General features: G+C 42.7%; 2 protein-coding genes across 2 annotated transcripts in view; one reads left to right on the top strand and one right to left on the bottom strand.

Moving 5' to 3' along the window:
* LOC112077231 (stonustoxin subunit beta-like) overlaps positions 1–11,022 on the bottom strand; it is a 25,600-nt gene extending 14,578 nt beyond the window's left edge. Inside the window, exon 1 of the mRNA XM_024143788.2 lies at positions 10,985–11,022. Coding sequence (XP_023999556.2) covers positions 10,985–11,022 — 38 coding nt within the window. The remainder of the gene's footprint in view (positions 1–10,984) is intronic.
* A 3,300-nt stretch (positions 11,023–14,322) lies between these two features.
* On the top strand, positions 14,323–15,489 carry LOC112077235 (piggyBac transposable element-derived protein 4-like). Its single transcript, XM_024143791.1, has one exon. The coding sequence runs from the start codon at positions 14,323–14,325 to the stop codon at positions 15,487–15,489; it is 1,167 nt and encodes a 388-aa protein (XP_023999559.1).
* Positions 15,490–17,346: the final 1,857 nt, after the last annotated feature.

Raw genomic sequence — 17,346 nt, forward strand, 5'->3', positions numbered from 1 at the left:
AACGTTATCTAACAAGCCTCTGCCCCGGGTCCGGATCACCCCCCCCCCCCCCCACACTGATTAGCATAGCTAGCATAGTTTCACAAGTAGATAGTAGCATCTAAATATCATTAAATCAAAGTCCAAGACACCAGATGAAAGATACAGATCTTGTGAATAAACCCATCATTTCTGTTTTTTAATTCTTTTGGTCGATAGATGTCCTCTGTCCTTCGAAATGTCCACTAACAACGACCGAGACCCCGAAACGTTCCCAAAGCTTCAAAGTGCACGACAAAGAAATTCCTCAGAATCGCACTAAACGGATATAAATTGCTATAAAACGGTTCAAATTAACTACATTATGATGTTTTTAACAACTATAACGAGTAAAAACATGACCAGAGAAATATTACTGGTTAAACAACGATTTGGAATGAGGCAAGTCCGATGTCCTTCAGGCTTGAGGCGCGCGACCAGAAAGGGAGGTACCTCCACGTTTTGTTCTGTTATGGTGGCTGTGATTGTGCAATCGACTCCATTCAAAACGTGATGACGTACAGACACCCAGAGGAAGACGTAGGCAGTGTCGGTTTCTTCATAGCATTCACTGTCGCCTTAAAAACAGACTCCAGATCAGGGGTAAAAATTTCTGAAATCTGACCCCTGTCATGAAAAGTGCTGTAGATATAGTTCTGTACCACTCAGAGACAAAATTCCAACGGCTATAGAAACTAGAAAGTGTTTTCTATCCAATAATAACAATAATATGCATATTGTACGATCAAGAATTTAGCACGAGGCAGTTTAATTTGGAGACCAAAATATGCTAATGCGGAACAGCACCCCCTATAGTTCCAAGAAGTTAACAACATTCTAAAGATTGATTCAGTACATTGTTTCTACTGACTGTAACGGAACTTTTGGGCATTTCGTCACGTTATAGTGGACGCACTTTGAGACTTTGGTTAGGGCGTTTGGTAAACAATTTGAAAGTAGCTAATTGGACATAAATAACGGACATTAGCGAACAAATCAAGAATTTATTGTGGACCTGGGATTCCTAGGACTGCATTCTGATGAAGTTCATCAAAGGTAAGGAAACATTTATCATGTATTTTCTGGTTTCTGTTGACTCCAACATGGCGGCTAATTTGACTCTTGTTCTGAGCTCTGTCTCAGATTATTGCATGGTTTATTTTTACGTAAAGTTTTTTTGAAATCTGACACAGCGGTTGCATTAAGGAGAGGTATATCTATAATTCCATGTGTATAACTTGTATTATCATCTACATTTATGATGAGTATTTCTGTTGAAACGATGTGGCTATGCAAAATCACTTGATGTTTTTGGAACTACTGAATGTAACACGCCAATGTAAACTCAGACTTTTTGTTATAAATATTAACTTTATCAAACAAAACATGCATGTATTGTGTAACATGAAGTCCTATGAGTGTCATCTGATGAAGATAATCAAAGGTTAGTGAAACATTTTATCTCTATTTCTGRTTTTTGTGAAAGCTATCTTTTTTTTTGTGCTTATTGTGGTTTTGTGGTGACCTAACATTATCGTTTGTAGTGCTTTCGCTGAAAAGCCTATTTGAAATCGGACACTTTGGTGGGATTAACAACAAGATTACCTTTAAAATGATATAAGACACATGAATGTCTGAGGAATTTTAATTATGAGATTTCTGATTTTTGAATTTGGCGCCCTGCTGTTGTCATATCGATCCCGGTAGCGGGATTGCAGCCATATGAAGTTAAATCTCTGAGCTGTTTCAAAAAACCATTGCTATTAACGTTGAAAACGCTCGTAATTTAACACCTGTCTCAGACCACTAGAACAGCTGAGTAATCTAACACCTGCCTCAGACCACTAGAACAGCTGAGTAATCTAACACCTGCCTCAGACCACTAGAACAGCTGAGTAATCTGAACACCTGTCTCAGACCACTAGAACAGCTGAGTAATCTAACACCTGCCTCAGACCACTAGAACAGCTGAGTAATCTAACACCTGCCTCAGACCACTAGAACAGCTGAGTAATCAACACCTGCCTCAGACACTAGAACACTGAGTAATCTACACCTGCCTCAGACCACTAGAACAGCTGAGTAATCTAACACCTGCCTCAGACCACTAGAACAGCTGAGTAATCTAACACCTGCCTCAGACCACTAGAACACCTGAGTAATCTACACCTGCCTCAGACCACTAGAACAGCTGATAATCTAACACCTGCCTCAGACCACTAGAACACCTGAGTAATCTACACCTGCCTCAGACCACTAGAACAGCTGAGTAATCTACACCTGCCTCAGACCACTAGAACACCTGAGTAATCTAACACCTGCCTCAGACCACTAGAACACCTGAGTAATCTACCACCTGCCTCAGACCACTAGAACAGCTGAGTAATCTAACACCTGCCTCAGACCACTAGAACACCTGAGTATCTACACCTGCCTCAGACCACTAGAACAGCTGAGTAATCTAACACCTGCCTCAGACCACTAGAACAGCTGAGTAATCTAACACCTGCCTCAGACCACTAGAACACCTGAGTAACTACCACCTGCCTCAGACCACGTAAAACAGCTGAATCTAACACCTGCCTCAGACCACCTAGAACAGCTGAGTAATCTAACACCTGCCTCGACCACTAGAACAGACTGAGTAATCTAACACCTGCCTCAGACCACTAGAACACCTGAGTAATCTACCACCTGCCTCAGACCACTAGAACAGCTGAGTAATCAAAACCTGCCTCAGACCACTAGAACACTGAGTAATCTACCAACCTGCCTCAGACTACTAGAACAGCGAGTGAGTTGTTAGATGTTTTTTCCCTTCCGCATGACTTTCTACACAGCGTTTTTTCTTATACACAGAAGATCTCTGCTAAACATGGAATCACATGGTTTATCAGTCTCTCTGTTGACCACAATAAATTCAGAACAAAGTTGACTACAAATACAAAGTTGCCAATGTCTTTGCAATTGATTCAAAACAAGGACGTCTACAAATTTGCTTCAAATGAAAACTGAGGTGACTGCATTAAAGTATGAGCTGTAGGCTGTAGGACTATCTCAATCACATTGTTCAATATATTGAGTTATATTTGCTACTTGTCGGCTACTGTCTGTAATTTGTCTCAATATATTTCCTCATGTGTATCCTAACATGAACACAATGATGTGTCAAATCTGTGATTTTGTGCATTTTAATTGGGTAAGCATTAGACTAAGCCTCCTCAATATTTGCAGCCATAGGTGATAATATCTCTCTAGGTGCTGATGCTGATGCTCCTCTAGGTGATGCTAGAGAGAGCATGCTGATGCTGATGCTCTCTCTAGGTGCTCTAGGTGCTGATTATAATGTTAAGGAAATATTTAATGGAGAAAACTGATCTGAGAGCAGTGCTCCCTTTCTTTCCATCCATCAGTATTGATACATGATACACCAGAGTGATACCTTGTAGTGCTGCTGATCAGATTTCTACTGTCTGACTGAAGGATATGAACTCTAGACCTGTTCACCGGACGTGATACCTTGTAGTGCTGCTGATCCAGTTTCTACTGGTCTGACTGAGGATATGAACTCTGACCTGTTCACCAGACGTGATACCTGGTCCCGGACCTGCTGCTTTGGCCCTCTCTCTCTCTCTCCCTCTCTCTCTGTCTCCCTCTATCTCTCCCTCTCCCTCTCCCTCTCTACCACACCTGCTGTCTCGACCTCAAAGCTCAACTATGAAAATTCAACTGACATTTACTCCTGAGGTGCTGACCTGTTGCGACCTCTATAACCACTGTGATTATTATTTGACACTGCTGGTCATCTATGAACGTTTGAAAATCTTGAAGAATTATCTGAACTTAATGGCCATGTACTCTTATAATCTCCCCCCAGCACAGCCAGAAGAGGACTGGTCACCCCTCAGAGCCTGGTTCCTCTCTAGGTTTCTTCCTAGGTTCCTGCCTTTCTAGGGAGTTTTTCCTAGCCACCGTGCTTCAACATCCTAACATGATATCTTCAGCACGAGACGACCGTTAGACCCAATGACGTGTTTCTGCCAATGAGATTCAAATCAAATGTATTTCTCACATGCGCCGAATACAACAGGTGTACACTTTACTGTGAAATGCTTACAAGCCCTTTCCAAAAATGTTGGGAAAAAGTAAGTGTCACGATCGTCTTTCGGTGAATGAGTGGACCAAGGCGCAGCGTGAGAGAAATACATCTTCCTTTTATTAGACGAAGATGAACACGAAACGAAACACTAATACAAACTAACAAAACAATAAACGACCGTGAAGCTATAAACGACAGTGCACACACAAGCAACTAACGTTCAACATAGACAATTACCCACGAAAACCCAATGCCTATGGCTGCCTTAAATATGGTTCCCAATCAGAGACAACGATATACAGCTGCCTCTAATTGAGAACCAATCTAGGCAGCCATAGACATACAAACACCTAGACTGAACACTGCCCCATATAACATACAAAACCCCTAGACAATACAACCACCCAAAACGAGACAAAGACACACAAACATCCCCCTGTCACACCCTGACCTAACTAAAATAATACAGAAAACAAAGATAACTAAGGCCAGGGCGTGACAGTAAGACAAATTTGCTAAATAAAACAAGGAAACAGTAACACAATAAAATACCAATAATGAGACAGTACTGAGTAATTGAGGTAGTAATGAGACTATAAGGAGTACCAGTACTGAGTCAATGTTGCAGGTGTACCAGTAGTTGAGTAATAATGAGACTATAAGGAGTACCAGTACTGAGTCAATGTGCAGGGGTACCAGGTAGTTGAGGTAATAATGAACTATAAGGCAGTATTCAGTTACTGAGTCAATGTGCAGGGGTACCAGGTAGTTGAGGTAATAATGAGACTATGAAAATAAAATAAAAATCTGAAAATACGAATAAATTTGTTAAATTACGAGCCTTGTTAGTTAAGCCACAGAAAAAGTCAGCAACCTTCCAACTAGCAGTGATTGGCTGAGATAATGAGTGGGCTGGACATGCCGAGAGAGGAGTTTGGATTGGTCTGCCATTTTGAAGGCTTCTGTTGATTTGAGTCGGTCTGTGTTGGTAATCCTGTCGGCTTTTTTTTAATGTATAAGTGTTGCGCTCCACTTTCTGGAGGATCCAGTTCTGAAATCAGTGGAATTAGAGTCTGATAGTTAAAGACTATCGGAGAAAACACCTGTCTCCAGATTACATCTTCAACCTAACGGCAACCGTGGTATGGCATTCCTGACAGGGAGACGCGTCCATCACGCATGATGATGTATACAGGTAAGATAAGCTAATGCTACATTTTCAGATATTACACGTTCCTAATTTTGACAGACATTTTTTCATTTCAAGCTAAAGTGTACTGTTAGCTAACTTTAGCTGTCTGGCTCCCTAGCTGACATTATTATTTGTTTCCCAGAAACATTTGCTTTTCTAGTTAGAGCCTAATATTAGCTAGCTACATTGGACCTAGTTGGTTAGCTCTGTGGCATTGTTGGCATGTTGTTCATTGTTGTTTAACTAGCTAACATTAGCTGTCTGGCTTATTAGCTAACCTTACGTGACGTGTGTGTGATCTTAAACGTTGTTTACCTAGCTAGGTTCATTGTTTAGCTATTTGTCTTAAGCTAAAGTCTGTTCTGTTAGCTGTCTGGCTCCCTAGCGGAGGTTATTACTTGTTTCCCAGAGCTGTTTTTTCTTTTTGCAAGTTGATCAAATTTCAAAGCAGAATTACTTTTCCATTGTTCCTCAAATGCAGTGTATGTACCATTTTGTAGCTCTGAGTCTCTACTTTGTAAGTCTCTACTCTACAATGTAAAAAACACAATTTCACATTTTGTTACATAAGACCGAATCCAGGTGGTGAGTCACATAGGTAGGTAGGGGTAAAAGTGACTCGGCAAATTTCAGGATAGAGATTACATCTCCACATCCAGGGAGTAACACACACACACACACACACACACCACACACACACACACACACACACCACACACACACACACACACACACACACACACACACACACACACACACACACACAACACACACACACACACAGAGACAGACAGACAGACAGACAGACAGACAGACAGACAGACAGACAGACAGACAGACAGACGACAGACAGAACAGACAGACAGACACTCACACAAAGGGAGGAATGTTGTGTTTGTTTAATATTGTTTTAGGACTATGAAAATGGACAAAAGGATTAGCCTATGGATTATGAAAACAACAAAAAGAAATGGGAAAATGGCTAAATGACTAAAGACAGTGTTGTTTAACTCACTGACCATGACCCATGAGTTCTTCTTACCTTTGTTCAGTAGAAAAGTCTCCCTCTCTAAAGTTATAAGGATAATCCATAGACTCGTCACTCTTCATGGACACACAGCTGGGAAAGGGGAGGCTGGTCTCTCCTGCTTGATTGGACTTCAACACAACAGAGACAAACATTACATCTCTCATCTACTCTGAGCTCAGATGGGGAAAAGTTTTTTTTATTTAAAAAGTAACATTTATTTAACTAGGCAAGTCAGTTTTTAATAAGAACAAATTCTTACTTACAATGATGGCCTACACCGGCCAAACCGGACAATGCTGAGCCAATTGTGCATCGCCCTATGTGACTCCAATCACAGCTGGTTGTGATACAGCCTGGAATTGAACCAGGGAGCCTGTAGTGACACCTCTAGCACTGAGATGCAGTGCCTTAGACCACTGAACCAGGGTGCCTGTAGTGACTCCTCTAGCACTGAGATGCAGTGCCTTAGACAACTGAACCAGGGTCTGTAGTGACTCCTCTAGCACTGAGATGCAGTGTCTTAGACCGCTGAACCAGGGTCTGTAGTGACTCCTCTAGCACTGAGATGCAGTGTCTTAGACCGCTGAACCAGGGTCTGTAGTGACTCCTCTAGCACTGAGATGCAGTGTCTTAGACCAGTGAACCAGGGTCTGTAGTGACTCTCTAGCACTGAGATGCAGTGCCTTAGACCACTGAACCAGGGTCTGTAGTGATCATCTAGCACTGAGATGCAGTGTCTTAGACCACTGAACCAGGGTCTGTAGTGACTCTCTAGCACTGAGATGCAGTGTCTTAGACCACTGAACCAGGGTCTGTAGTGACTCTCTAGCACTGAGATGCAGTGTCTTAGACCATGAACCAGGGTCTGTAGTGACGCCTCTAGCACTGAGATGCAGTGCATAGACCGCTGAACCAGGGTCTGTAGTGACGCCTCTAGCACTGAGATGCAGTGTCTTAGACCACTGAACCAGGGTCTGTAGTGACTCCTCTAGCACTGAGATGCAGTGTCTTAGACCACTTAACCAGGGTCTGTAGTGACTCCTCTAGCACTGAGATGCAGTGCTTAGACCACTGAACCAGGGTCTGTAGTGACACCTCTAGCACTGAGATGCAGTGTCTTAGACCACTGAACCAGGGTCTGTAGTGACTCCTCTAGCACTGAGATGCAGTGCCTTAGACCGCTGAACCAGGGTGTCTGTAGTGACGCCTCTAGCACTGAGATGCAGTGTCTTAGATCACTGACCAGGGTGTCTGTAGTGACTCTCTAGCACTGAGATGCAGTGTCTTAGACCACTGAACCAGGGTCTGTAGTGACTCCTCTAGCACTGAGATGCAGTGCCTTAGACCACTGAACCAGGGTCTGTAGTTACTCCTCCAGCACTGAGATGCAGTGTCTTAGACCGCTGAACCAGGGTCTGTAGTGACTCCTCTAGCACTGAGATGCAGTGTCTTAGACCACTGAACCAGGGTCTGTAGTTACTCCTCCAGCACTGAGATGCAGTGTCTTAGACCGCTGAACCAGGGTCTGTAGTGACACCTCTAGCACTGAGATGCAGTGTCTTAGACCACTGAACCAGGGTCTGTAGTGACTCCTCTAGCACTGAGATGCAGTGACTTAGACCACTGAACAGGGTCTGTAGTTACTCTCTCAGCACTGAGATACAGTGTCTTAGACCGCTGACCCAGGGTCTGTAGTGACACCTCTAGCACTGAGATGCAGTGTCTTAGACCACTGAACCAGGGTCTGTAGTGACTCCTCTAGCACTGAGATGCAGTGACTTAGACCACTGAACCAGGGTCTGTAGTGACTCCTCTAGCACTGAGATGCAGTGCCTTAGACCACTGAACCAGAGTGTCTGTATGACTCCTCTAGCACTGAGATGCATGTCTTAGACCACTGAACCAGGGTCTGTAGTGACTCCTCTAGCACTGAGATGCAGTGACTTAGACCACTGAACCAGGGTCTGTAGTGACTCCTCTAGCACTGAGATGCAGTGACTTAGACCACTGAACCAGGGTCTGTAGTGACTCCTCTAGCACTGAGATGCAGTGCCTTAGACCACTGAACCAGGGTGTCTGTAGTGACTCCTCTAGCACTGAGATGCAGTGTCTTAGACCACTGAACCAGGGTCTGTAGTGACGCCTCTAGCACTGAGATGCAGTGCCTTAGACCGCTGAACCAGGGTCTGTAGTGACCCTCTAGCACTGAGATGCAGTGTCTTAGACCGCTGAACCAGGGTCTGTAGTGACTCCTCTAGCACTGAGATGCAGTGTCTTAGACCACTGAACCAGGGTCTGTAGTGACCCTCTAGCACTGAGATGCAGTGACTTAGACCACTGAACCAGGGTCTGTAGTGACTCCTCTAGCACTGAGATGCAGTGTCTTAGATCACTGAACCAGGGTGTCTGTAGTGACTCCTCTAGCACTGAGATGCAGTGCCTTAGACCGCTGAACCAGGGTCTGTAGTGACTCCTCTAGCACTGAGATGCAGTGCCTTAGACCGCTGAACCAGGGTCTGTAGTGACTCCTCTAGCACTGAGATGCAGTGTCTTAGACCGCTGAACCAGGGTCTGTAGTGACTCCTCTAGCACTGAGATGCAGTGCCTTAGACCACTGAACCAGGGTCTGTAGTGACGCCTCTAGCACTGAGATGCAGTGTCTTAGACCACTGAACCAGGGTCTGTAGTGACTCCTCTAGCATGAGATGCAGTGCCTTAGACCGCTGAACCAGGGTCTGTAGTGACGCCTCTAGCACTGAGATGCAGTGTCTTAGACCACTGAACCAGGGTGTCTTGTAGTGACTCCTCTAGCACTGAGATGCAGTGCCTTAGACCACTGAACCAGGGTCTGTAGTGACGCCTCTAGCACTGAGATGCAGTGCCTTAGACTGCTGAACCAGGGTCTGTAGTGACGCCTCTAGCACTGAGATGCAGTGCCTTAGACCACTGAACCAGGGTCTGTAGTGACTCCTCTAGCACTGAATGCAGTGTCTTAGACCGCTGAACACGGTGTCTGTAGTGACTCCTCTAGCATGAGATGCAGTGCCTTAGACCGCTGAACCAGGGTGTCTGTAGTGACTCCTCTAGCACTGAGATGCAGTGTCTTAGACCACTGAACCAGGGTCTGTAGTGACTCCTCTAGCACTGAGATGCAGTGCCTTAGACCACTGAACCAGGGTCTGTAGTAACGCCTCTAGCACTGAGATGCAGTGCCTTAGACCCGTGAACCAGGGTGTCTGTAGTGACTCTCTAGCACTGAGATGCAGTGTCTTAGACCACTGAACCAGGGTCTGTAGTGACTCTCTAGCACTGAGATGCAGTGCCTTAGACCACTGAACCAGGGTCTGTAGTGACTCCTCTAGCACTGAGATGCAGTGTCTTAGACCACTAAACCAGGGTCTGTAGTGACTCCTCTAGCACTGAGATGCAGTGTCGTAGACCACTGAACCAGAGTGTCTGTAGTGACTCCTCTAGCACTGAGATGCAGTGCCTTAGACACTGACCAGGTCTGTAGTGACTCCTCTAGCACTGAGATGCAGTGTCGTAGACCACTGAACCAGAGTGTCTGTAGTGACTCCTCTAGCACTGAGATGCAGTGTCTTAGACCACTAACCAGGGTCTGTAGTGACTCTCTAGCACTGAGATGCAGTGTCATAGACCACTGAACCAGAGTGTCTGTAGTGACTCCTCTAGCACTTGAGATGCAGTGTCGTAGACCACTGAACCAGAGTGTCTGTAGTGACTCCTCTAGCACTGAGATGCAGTGTCTTAGACCACTAAACCAGGGTCTGTAGTGACTCCTCTAGCACTGAGATGCAGTGTCGTAGACCACTGAACCAGAGTGTCTGTAGTGACTCCTCTAGCACTGAGATGCAGTGCCTTAGACCACTGAACCAGGGTCTGTAGTGACTCCTCTAGCACTGAGATGCAGTGTCGTAGACCACTGAACCAGAGTGTCTGTAGTGACTCCTCTAGCACTGAGATGCAGTGTCTTAGACCACTAAACCAGGGTCTGTAGTGACTCCTCTAGCACTGAGATGCAGTGTCATAGACCGCTGCGTCACTTGTTTCATTCCAAAACGCTATATATCAATTTTCAAATGTTGGTAATTAGATGTTGGTAAATAATTTTTTATTGTTTAAAGAAATTATTAAACCACTACAAGGCTTTTTAAAGGCTTCTAAAGTGGCTTCTAAAGTGTGTAATTTCCTTTTAAAAATGTCAGACTTGATTTGATGAAAAAGGGATCAGCTCCTACAAAAAATGTCCTTAATTATAATCCACAAAAAAAAGCACATTTGCTGTTATTTTCCTGTTGTGAGAAACTGAGTCAAATTAACATGGACTCTGTAAGTACATCTTTAGATATTTGGGTGAGACAACACATATCACAGTCAGATATACAGGATACCAACATTACATTCCTGTTAAACTATGGATATATAGCATTTTGCAAAAAACTTTTTTCATACACGTCTAACATCTATTAATAATAACTATGAGATCAGTAATATTGATGGTACCTATAAGCAATCATTTTTGATTAAAAAACAAATGTGAAAAAATTGTGAAAGACGTTTTGGAAATAAACGTAATAAATTCGTAATAAAATTAATTTTAATTAATTTAAAATTGTCATCTTACCTTGTAGCTTTGGTGTCATGTCCCCCAGAGAGACTCATTTTAGGCAGGACCCCCCTCCCTCTCTCTCCCTGGAGAGACTCATTTTAGAGGCAGGGCCCCCCTCCTCTCTCTCCCAGAGAGACTCATTTAGAGCACTGACCCCTAAACAGAGATCCAGCATGTTGGTTGTGGTTAACACAGTGACAACTAAACAGAGAACCAACATGTTGGTTGTGGTTAACACAGTGAAACTAAACAGAGATCCAGCATGTTGGTTGTGGTTAACACGTGACAACTAAACAGAGATCCAGCATGTTGGTTGTGGTTAACACAGTGACACCTAAACAGAGATCCAACATGTTGGTTGTGGTTAACACAGTGACGACTAAACAGAGATCCAACATGTTGGTTGTGGTTAACACAGTGACAACTAAACAGAGATCCAGCATGTTGGTTGTGGTTAACACAGTGACACCTAAACAGAGATCCAACATGTTGGTTGTGGTTAACACAGTGACGAATAAACAGAGATCCAACATGTTGGTTGTGGTTAACACAGTGACAACTAAACAGAGATACAACATGATGGTTGTGGTTAACACAGTGACAACTAAACAGAGATCCAACATGTTGGTTGTGGTTAACACAGTGACAACTAAACAGAGATCCAACATGTGGTTGTTGGTTGTGGTTAACACAGTGACAACTAAACAGAGATCCAACATGTTGGTTGTGGTTAACACAGTGACAACTAATTATTGAATGTCAATTGTTCTCATGTATTCATTATCATAGAAATAAAAAATGTACTAACATATCCAAACAGTGATTTAATGCAATTACTTTTTCTAGCCCAATGACTACTCAAAACCCGCCGTAAGGCCTGAAAACTAGCCCCAAAAAATATTTTTTATTATTATTATAAAAAAATATATATTTACATTCAGAGCGACACACAGAATTATCCAGGGTCAATGCTCTGCTCCAGGGCACGTTGACAGATCTCACACCAAGCCAAAAAATGTGAACTCAAACCCTCCCACAGTTCCCCAATAGCTGTCCCTCAACCATTCGAGACCTCTTTCACAGTGCCCCCATAGAATTTTTTTAAAAATAAAAAATACAATTAATTCCCACCCCCAAGACCCCCCCAATGCACCAACAACCAAGAGAATGAACAAAAGAGAAAAAAGAAAAAGACAGAAGAAAACAGGAAACAACAATGCAGAAAAAACTACAAAAAACAAAGGACATCAAGGACAACTGAAATCATGACAGCAATGCCAACTGTATATGTTTGTGTGCATGTCTGGCACTATTACATGTATGTGTGTGTTCTTGTATGTGTTTATTTGAATGAGTGTGTGTGTGTATAGGCATGTGTACAAACACCTGCAGGGCATCAGCCTCAGGCAAACTGGCATTAGTTGTAAAAACTTTGCCCCTCAGTGTCATTCAAACTGACTTTTTGTTATGTTTTATTTTGACTTTATTTTTTATTTTTATCTTTACATTCTATCTCTGGCACAGCAATTCCACTCCCACTTGTCTCCAATTCCACATCCCAACCCTCAGCTTCCCTCAGCCCATCCCATCTATCTCTGCTGGCCACCCACTTCGGGTTTCTACGCAACACATATCTTTCAACTATGCTGTGATGTTTAACGTAGAATTTCAATATATCTAATCGAATATAATCCACAGATTGCGTGTTGAAGATAAATATTTTTACTAAGAGTATTAGTATACTAGTAATTGACTGACCCGGTCTCTCCAGATCTCCCAACAGTATTATTTCTAGGGTCAATTTTAGAGCAATTCTATGCATTTTCAGCCATTCCTGAACCTGAGACCAGAAACAGGCTACCTGAGGGCAATACCAAAATAAATGGTCTATTGATTCTGTATCCTCATGTCATGTCTTTGGCATCATTAATCTGAAGATTAATCTTTATCAAATTACAATATTTTGTTCATCAAAACCTGTCTAAGCGCTGTCGTGTCTTTATTAAATAAATCATTTATCAAAGATTCTCTGTAATTATTATTACGCGATTAAACTGATTAATCATGTAACTGTAATTAACTAGGAAGTCGAGGCACCAAGGAAAATATTCAGATTACAAATTATAATTTTAATTAAAGTTATAATTTTCCTAATATAATATCCTCTACTTAGTACCGATCCCGGATCCGGGTTTGAAAATAGACAACATACGGTGATCGCCACAAATAGTCATATTAAACATTCCTGAAAATAAAAGTGTCTCACATGRTTCAAAAGCCTAGAATCTTGCTAATCTAACTGCGTTGTCAGATTTAAAAGATGATTTACTGCGAAAGAATAGGATGCAATTATCTGAGCTCAACGCTCCATAAATAAATACTTTTCAACCAGCACAAGCGTAACATTATCACAGATTGCGTTGAAATAAATTGTTTACCTGTGAAAATCTTTCTCTGTTTGCAATCCCAAGGCTCATTGGTACACACTGAATGGTCTTTGTTCGGTTAAATCCATTTTTTATAGCCTAACACGAAACATTTTGTGAACGCTTATGTCGTTGAATTTCATGTCATTAAATTTTCGGCGAAACATCGGATGTAAATACACACACTAAACATGACTTTATCCAGTCTAATTTGGTTTCCTTGCAATCAACTGTTTGTTTGTAACACAACCAAACTTGATGGGTCATTTTGCGGGATGTATTGATCCGAAAAAAAACGATTGGAAGACAACGAGTAACGAGCTCATTTGCGCACCAATCATATGACCACTGTCTCTTTGATTGACTGTATTTTAACCCAATGACCACTCATCGTCTTGAAATCTAGCTGGGTAGATAGCCAATGAACAGAGGTAAATGGCACTATCAAATGGTCCTTTGTTTGGAGACTAACTCACATGGTAAACGTTTGCGCAATTGCAGTCTTTGCAATTCGCGGTTCAACGAGGAAGGACTGAAAGTGATTACGCACAGCGGTATTTCGGCAACGTGCATCTTCAGCTGTATTTTTATCCAACGTCATGGCGAATAAGTCTGGGAAAGCTAAATCCAAGACTAGATATAGCAATGTAGAGACAATTTTAGAGGAAATTGATCGTGATAGCGATACAGAAATGTTATCTGAGGAAGATTCTGTTAGTGAGCATTCATTTGATTCTGAAACTGAGGCCTATTTCTTGAACGGAGAGGATATCGTTTAGGACTGGTAAGTTCTTGTCATGCTAATGCCGTTGTTTGTAAAATAAAATTTTATTTGTGATTGTTTTTACATTTTAGTTGCAATATATGCACAATAAGTTTGGGAAGAAGAGGCAGGCAGGCAAAAAGGTAGCATGGAAGCCCGTATCCATGTCAGACTTTTACTGCTACCTTTCACTGGTCATCTACATGGGGCTGGTGAAGATGAAAAGCCTGACTGACTACTGGAAGACGTCATCACTCTACCAACTGCCTTTCTCCATGACTGTTATGTCCTGCAAAAGGTTTCTGGTTGTTTCACAGGCGCTTCATATCAGTGACCCAAAGGTTGATGAAGAGAACGAGAAGAAGAGAGGCACAGCAACGTTTGATAGACTGTGCAAAATCAAACCTCTCTACTACAGCATTGTTGAGGCCTGCAAGACGTACTTTCAGCCAGCCCATAACCTGTCCATCGATGAGAGAATGGTAGCCTCAAAGGCCAGAATTGGCCTCAAACAATACATGCGAAACAAACCAACCAAGTGGGGTTACAAGCTGTTGGTGTTGGCTGATTCTGTGTGTGCCTACACATGCAATTTCTTTGTCTATGAGGGGAAGAACACTTGTGCGACTGGTAAGGGACTTAGCTATGACTCTGTAATGGAGTTATTGGATTCTCAACTGCTAGGGAACAAACTGTTTGTGGACAACATCTACACGAGCCCTTCCCTGTTTACAGACCTTAGGAAGCGGATGGATACCAGGGAAGTCGTGATGTGTTCAACGATCCACAAGTCCTTCAATGGGGATCATGTTGCCCGGCGTGTCAAGGATGGTACTGGGAATTGGACCACCAAAAATGTCCCCATTCCAACTGCAGTGAAGGACTACAACAAGAGCCTGGGAGGTGTGGACCTATCAGATGCGCTGTTAGGCTATTACAATGTTCTGCATAAGACAATGAAATGGTACAAGACCTTCACCATTGCTGTGGTGAATGCATTCATCCTACACAAGGAAATGGCTAAGAGCTGTGGAAAGCCTTTCCTCTCACAGAAGGCCTTCAGAGAGCAGCTCATCAAGGAGCTTGCTGGCTACAGCACCACTGCACCACGCCCTGTCCCTTCTGCTCCTGCCACAAGTGTTCATCTGCCCAGATATATTTGTGCAGACATGGATGTGCCTAAGGGCCAAAAGGGCACAGCATGGAGGCGTTGCTGTGTTGTTTGCAAGATGAAGTCSCCCATCACCTGCACCACATGCTCGGTGACCCTCTGCTTTACATCAGAAAGAGACTGCTATGGCATCTGGCATCAGCAGCAGAATATTGTGTAGAGCTTTGGCAAAGTGGGTGGGGTTATATCCTTCCTGTTTGGCCCTGTCCGYGGGTCTCATCGGATGGGGCCACAATGTCTCATGACCCCCTCCTGTCTCTGCCTCCAGTATTTATGCTGCAGTAGTTTGTGTCGGGGGGCTAGGGTCAGTTTGTTATATCTGGAGTACTGTTCCTGTCTTATCCTGTGTGAATTTAAGTATGCTCTCTCTTTCTCTCCTTCTTTCTCTGAGGACCTGAGCCCCAGGACCATGCGTCAGGACCCCCTGGCATGATGACTCCTTGCTGTCCCCAGTCCACCCGACCTTGCTGCTGTTCCAGTTTCAACTGTTCTGCCTGCGGCTATGGAACCCTACCTAAACTGTTCATTTTTACTCTTGAGGTGCTAGTGCTGTCCTGTTGCACCCTCTACAACCACTGTGATATCTACCCGGCACAGCCAGAAGAGGACTGGCCACCCCTCATAGCCTCGGTTCCCTCTAGGTTTTTCCTAGGTTTCTGGCCTTTCTAGGGAGTTTTTCTAGCCCCTGTGCTTCTCTAACACTGCATTGCTTGCTGTTTGGGGTTTAGGCCGAGTTTCTGTATTTTTTTTTTTTTTTTTACCTTTATTTTACTAGGAAGTCAGTTAAGAACAAATTCTTATTTTCAATGACCGCCTAGGAACAGTGGGTTAACTGCCTGTTCAGGGCAGAACGACAGATTTGTACCTTGTCAGCTCGGGATTCGCATCTTGCAACCTTTCCGTTACTAGTCCAACGCTCTAACCCACAGGCTACGCTGAGATATTAGCTGATAGGAAGGGCTATGTAAATACATTTGATTTGATAGAGGACTAAGGGTCTTCCAAATATTGAAAGTGTGTAAATAGTCACCCATGTTATTTTGTAAATGTATATTTTATTTATTTTTTCATATTTTTTTTATTAAAAAAAAATCCAACTTTATTTCATATTTTTTGGGGGGGGGTATTAGAATACCGTTTTGGTATTGTATATATTATTTGTTTCAAAATGTATACCTCACCAATTTGGCCACTTGGGTACATTTGGGCTACATGTGTGGGGACACCTGGGTGGACTTCATGATAAATGTCATGGAGCACACTCATTTTGGAAGTTATCATTCTGAAACTTTGCACAATACTGTTGCCGTTCTTATGTTTTCCACTGAATTGTCCCCGTATTCATATCTAAATTTTGTTTATCTTGTTCATTTTAAAATTGATGATACAACCAAATTAAAATGAAAAAACGTATGGTTTTTTCATTGTATTATCAAAACCAGATCTATTGTGTTATATTCTCCTACATTCAATTACATTTACCACAAACTTCAGAGTGTTTTTCTTCAAATGGTACCGAAGAATATGCATATCCTTGCTCCTGGGCCTGAGCTGAGAACAGTTAGATTTGGGTATGTCTTCAGCGCTAAAATGAAAGGGGGGGGGGGTATTCCCAAGAGGATAACTTTCAGAAATGTTCATATCTGATCAATATCTTCTGATTAATGAATTTTCTTGACCTCACGTTAGTCTCATTTCCAAACGCCGTAAATTCTTGGTTATCTGCACGAACCCAGTCTTCACTATGAGTCATCCATACCATTCAATTGTCTTAAATCATTATTTTACTAAGTAATTCAGCATAAATGCATAAACAAACAGTAGATAGTTACAAGGAAATGATAACGGAGTTCCCTAGTGGGATTAACCGTCATGGCGTCTTCGTGTACAAAAAGGGAAGTGGGATCGACTGAGATACTACAACTACAGAGTTGATAATTATAACAATTGAAATGTTAATCCTTTGCACATGAACACTCACTCATTGGGAACAATTGCCAATCAATGTATATATTTA

This window comes from Salvelinus sp. IW2-2015, unplaced genomic scaffold (assembly GCF_002910315.2).
Source record: "Salvelinus sp. IW2-2015 unplaced genomic scaffold, ASM291031v2 Un_scaffold4399, whole genome shotgun sequence".
Lineage (NCBI taxonomy): Eukaryota > Metazoa > Chordata > Actinopteri > Salmoniformes > Salmonidae > Salvelinus > Salvelinus sp. IW2-2015.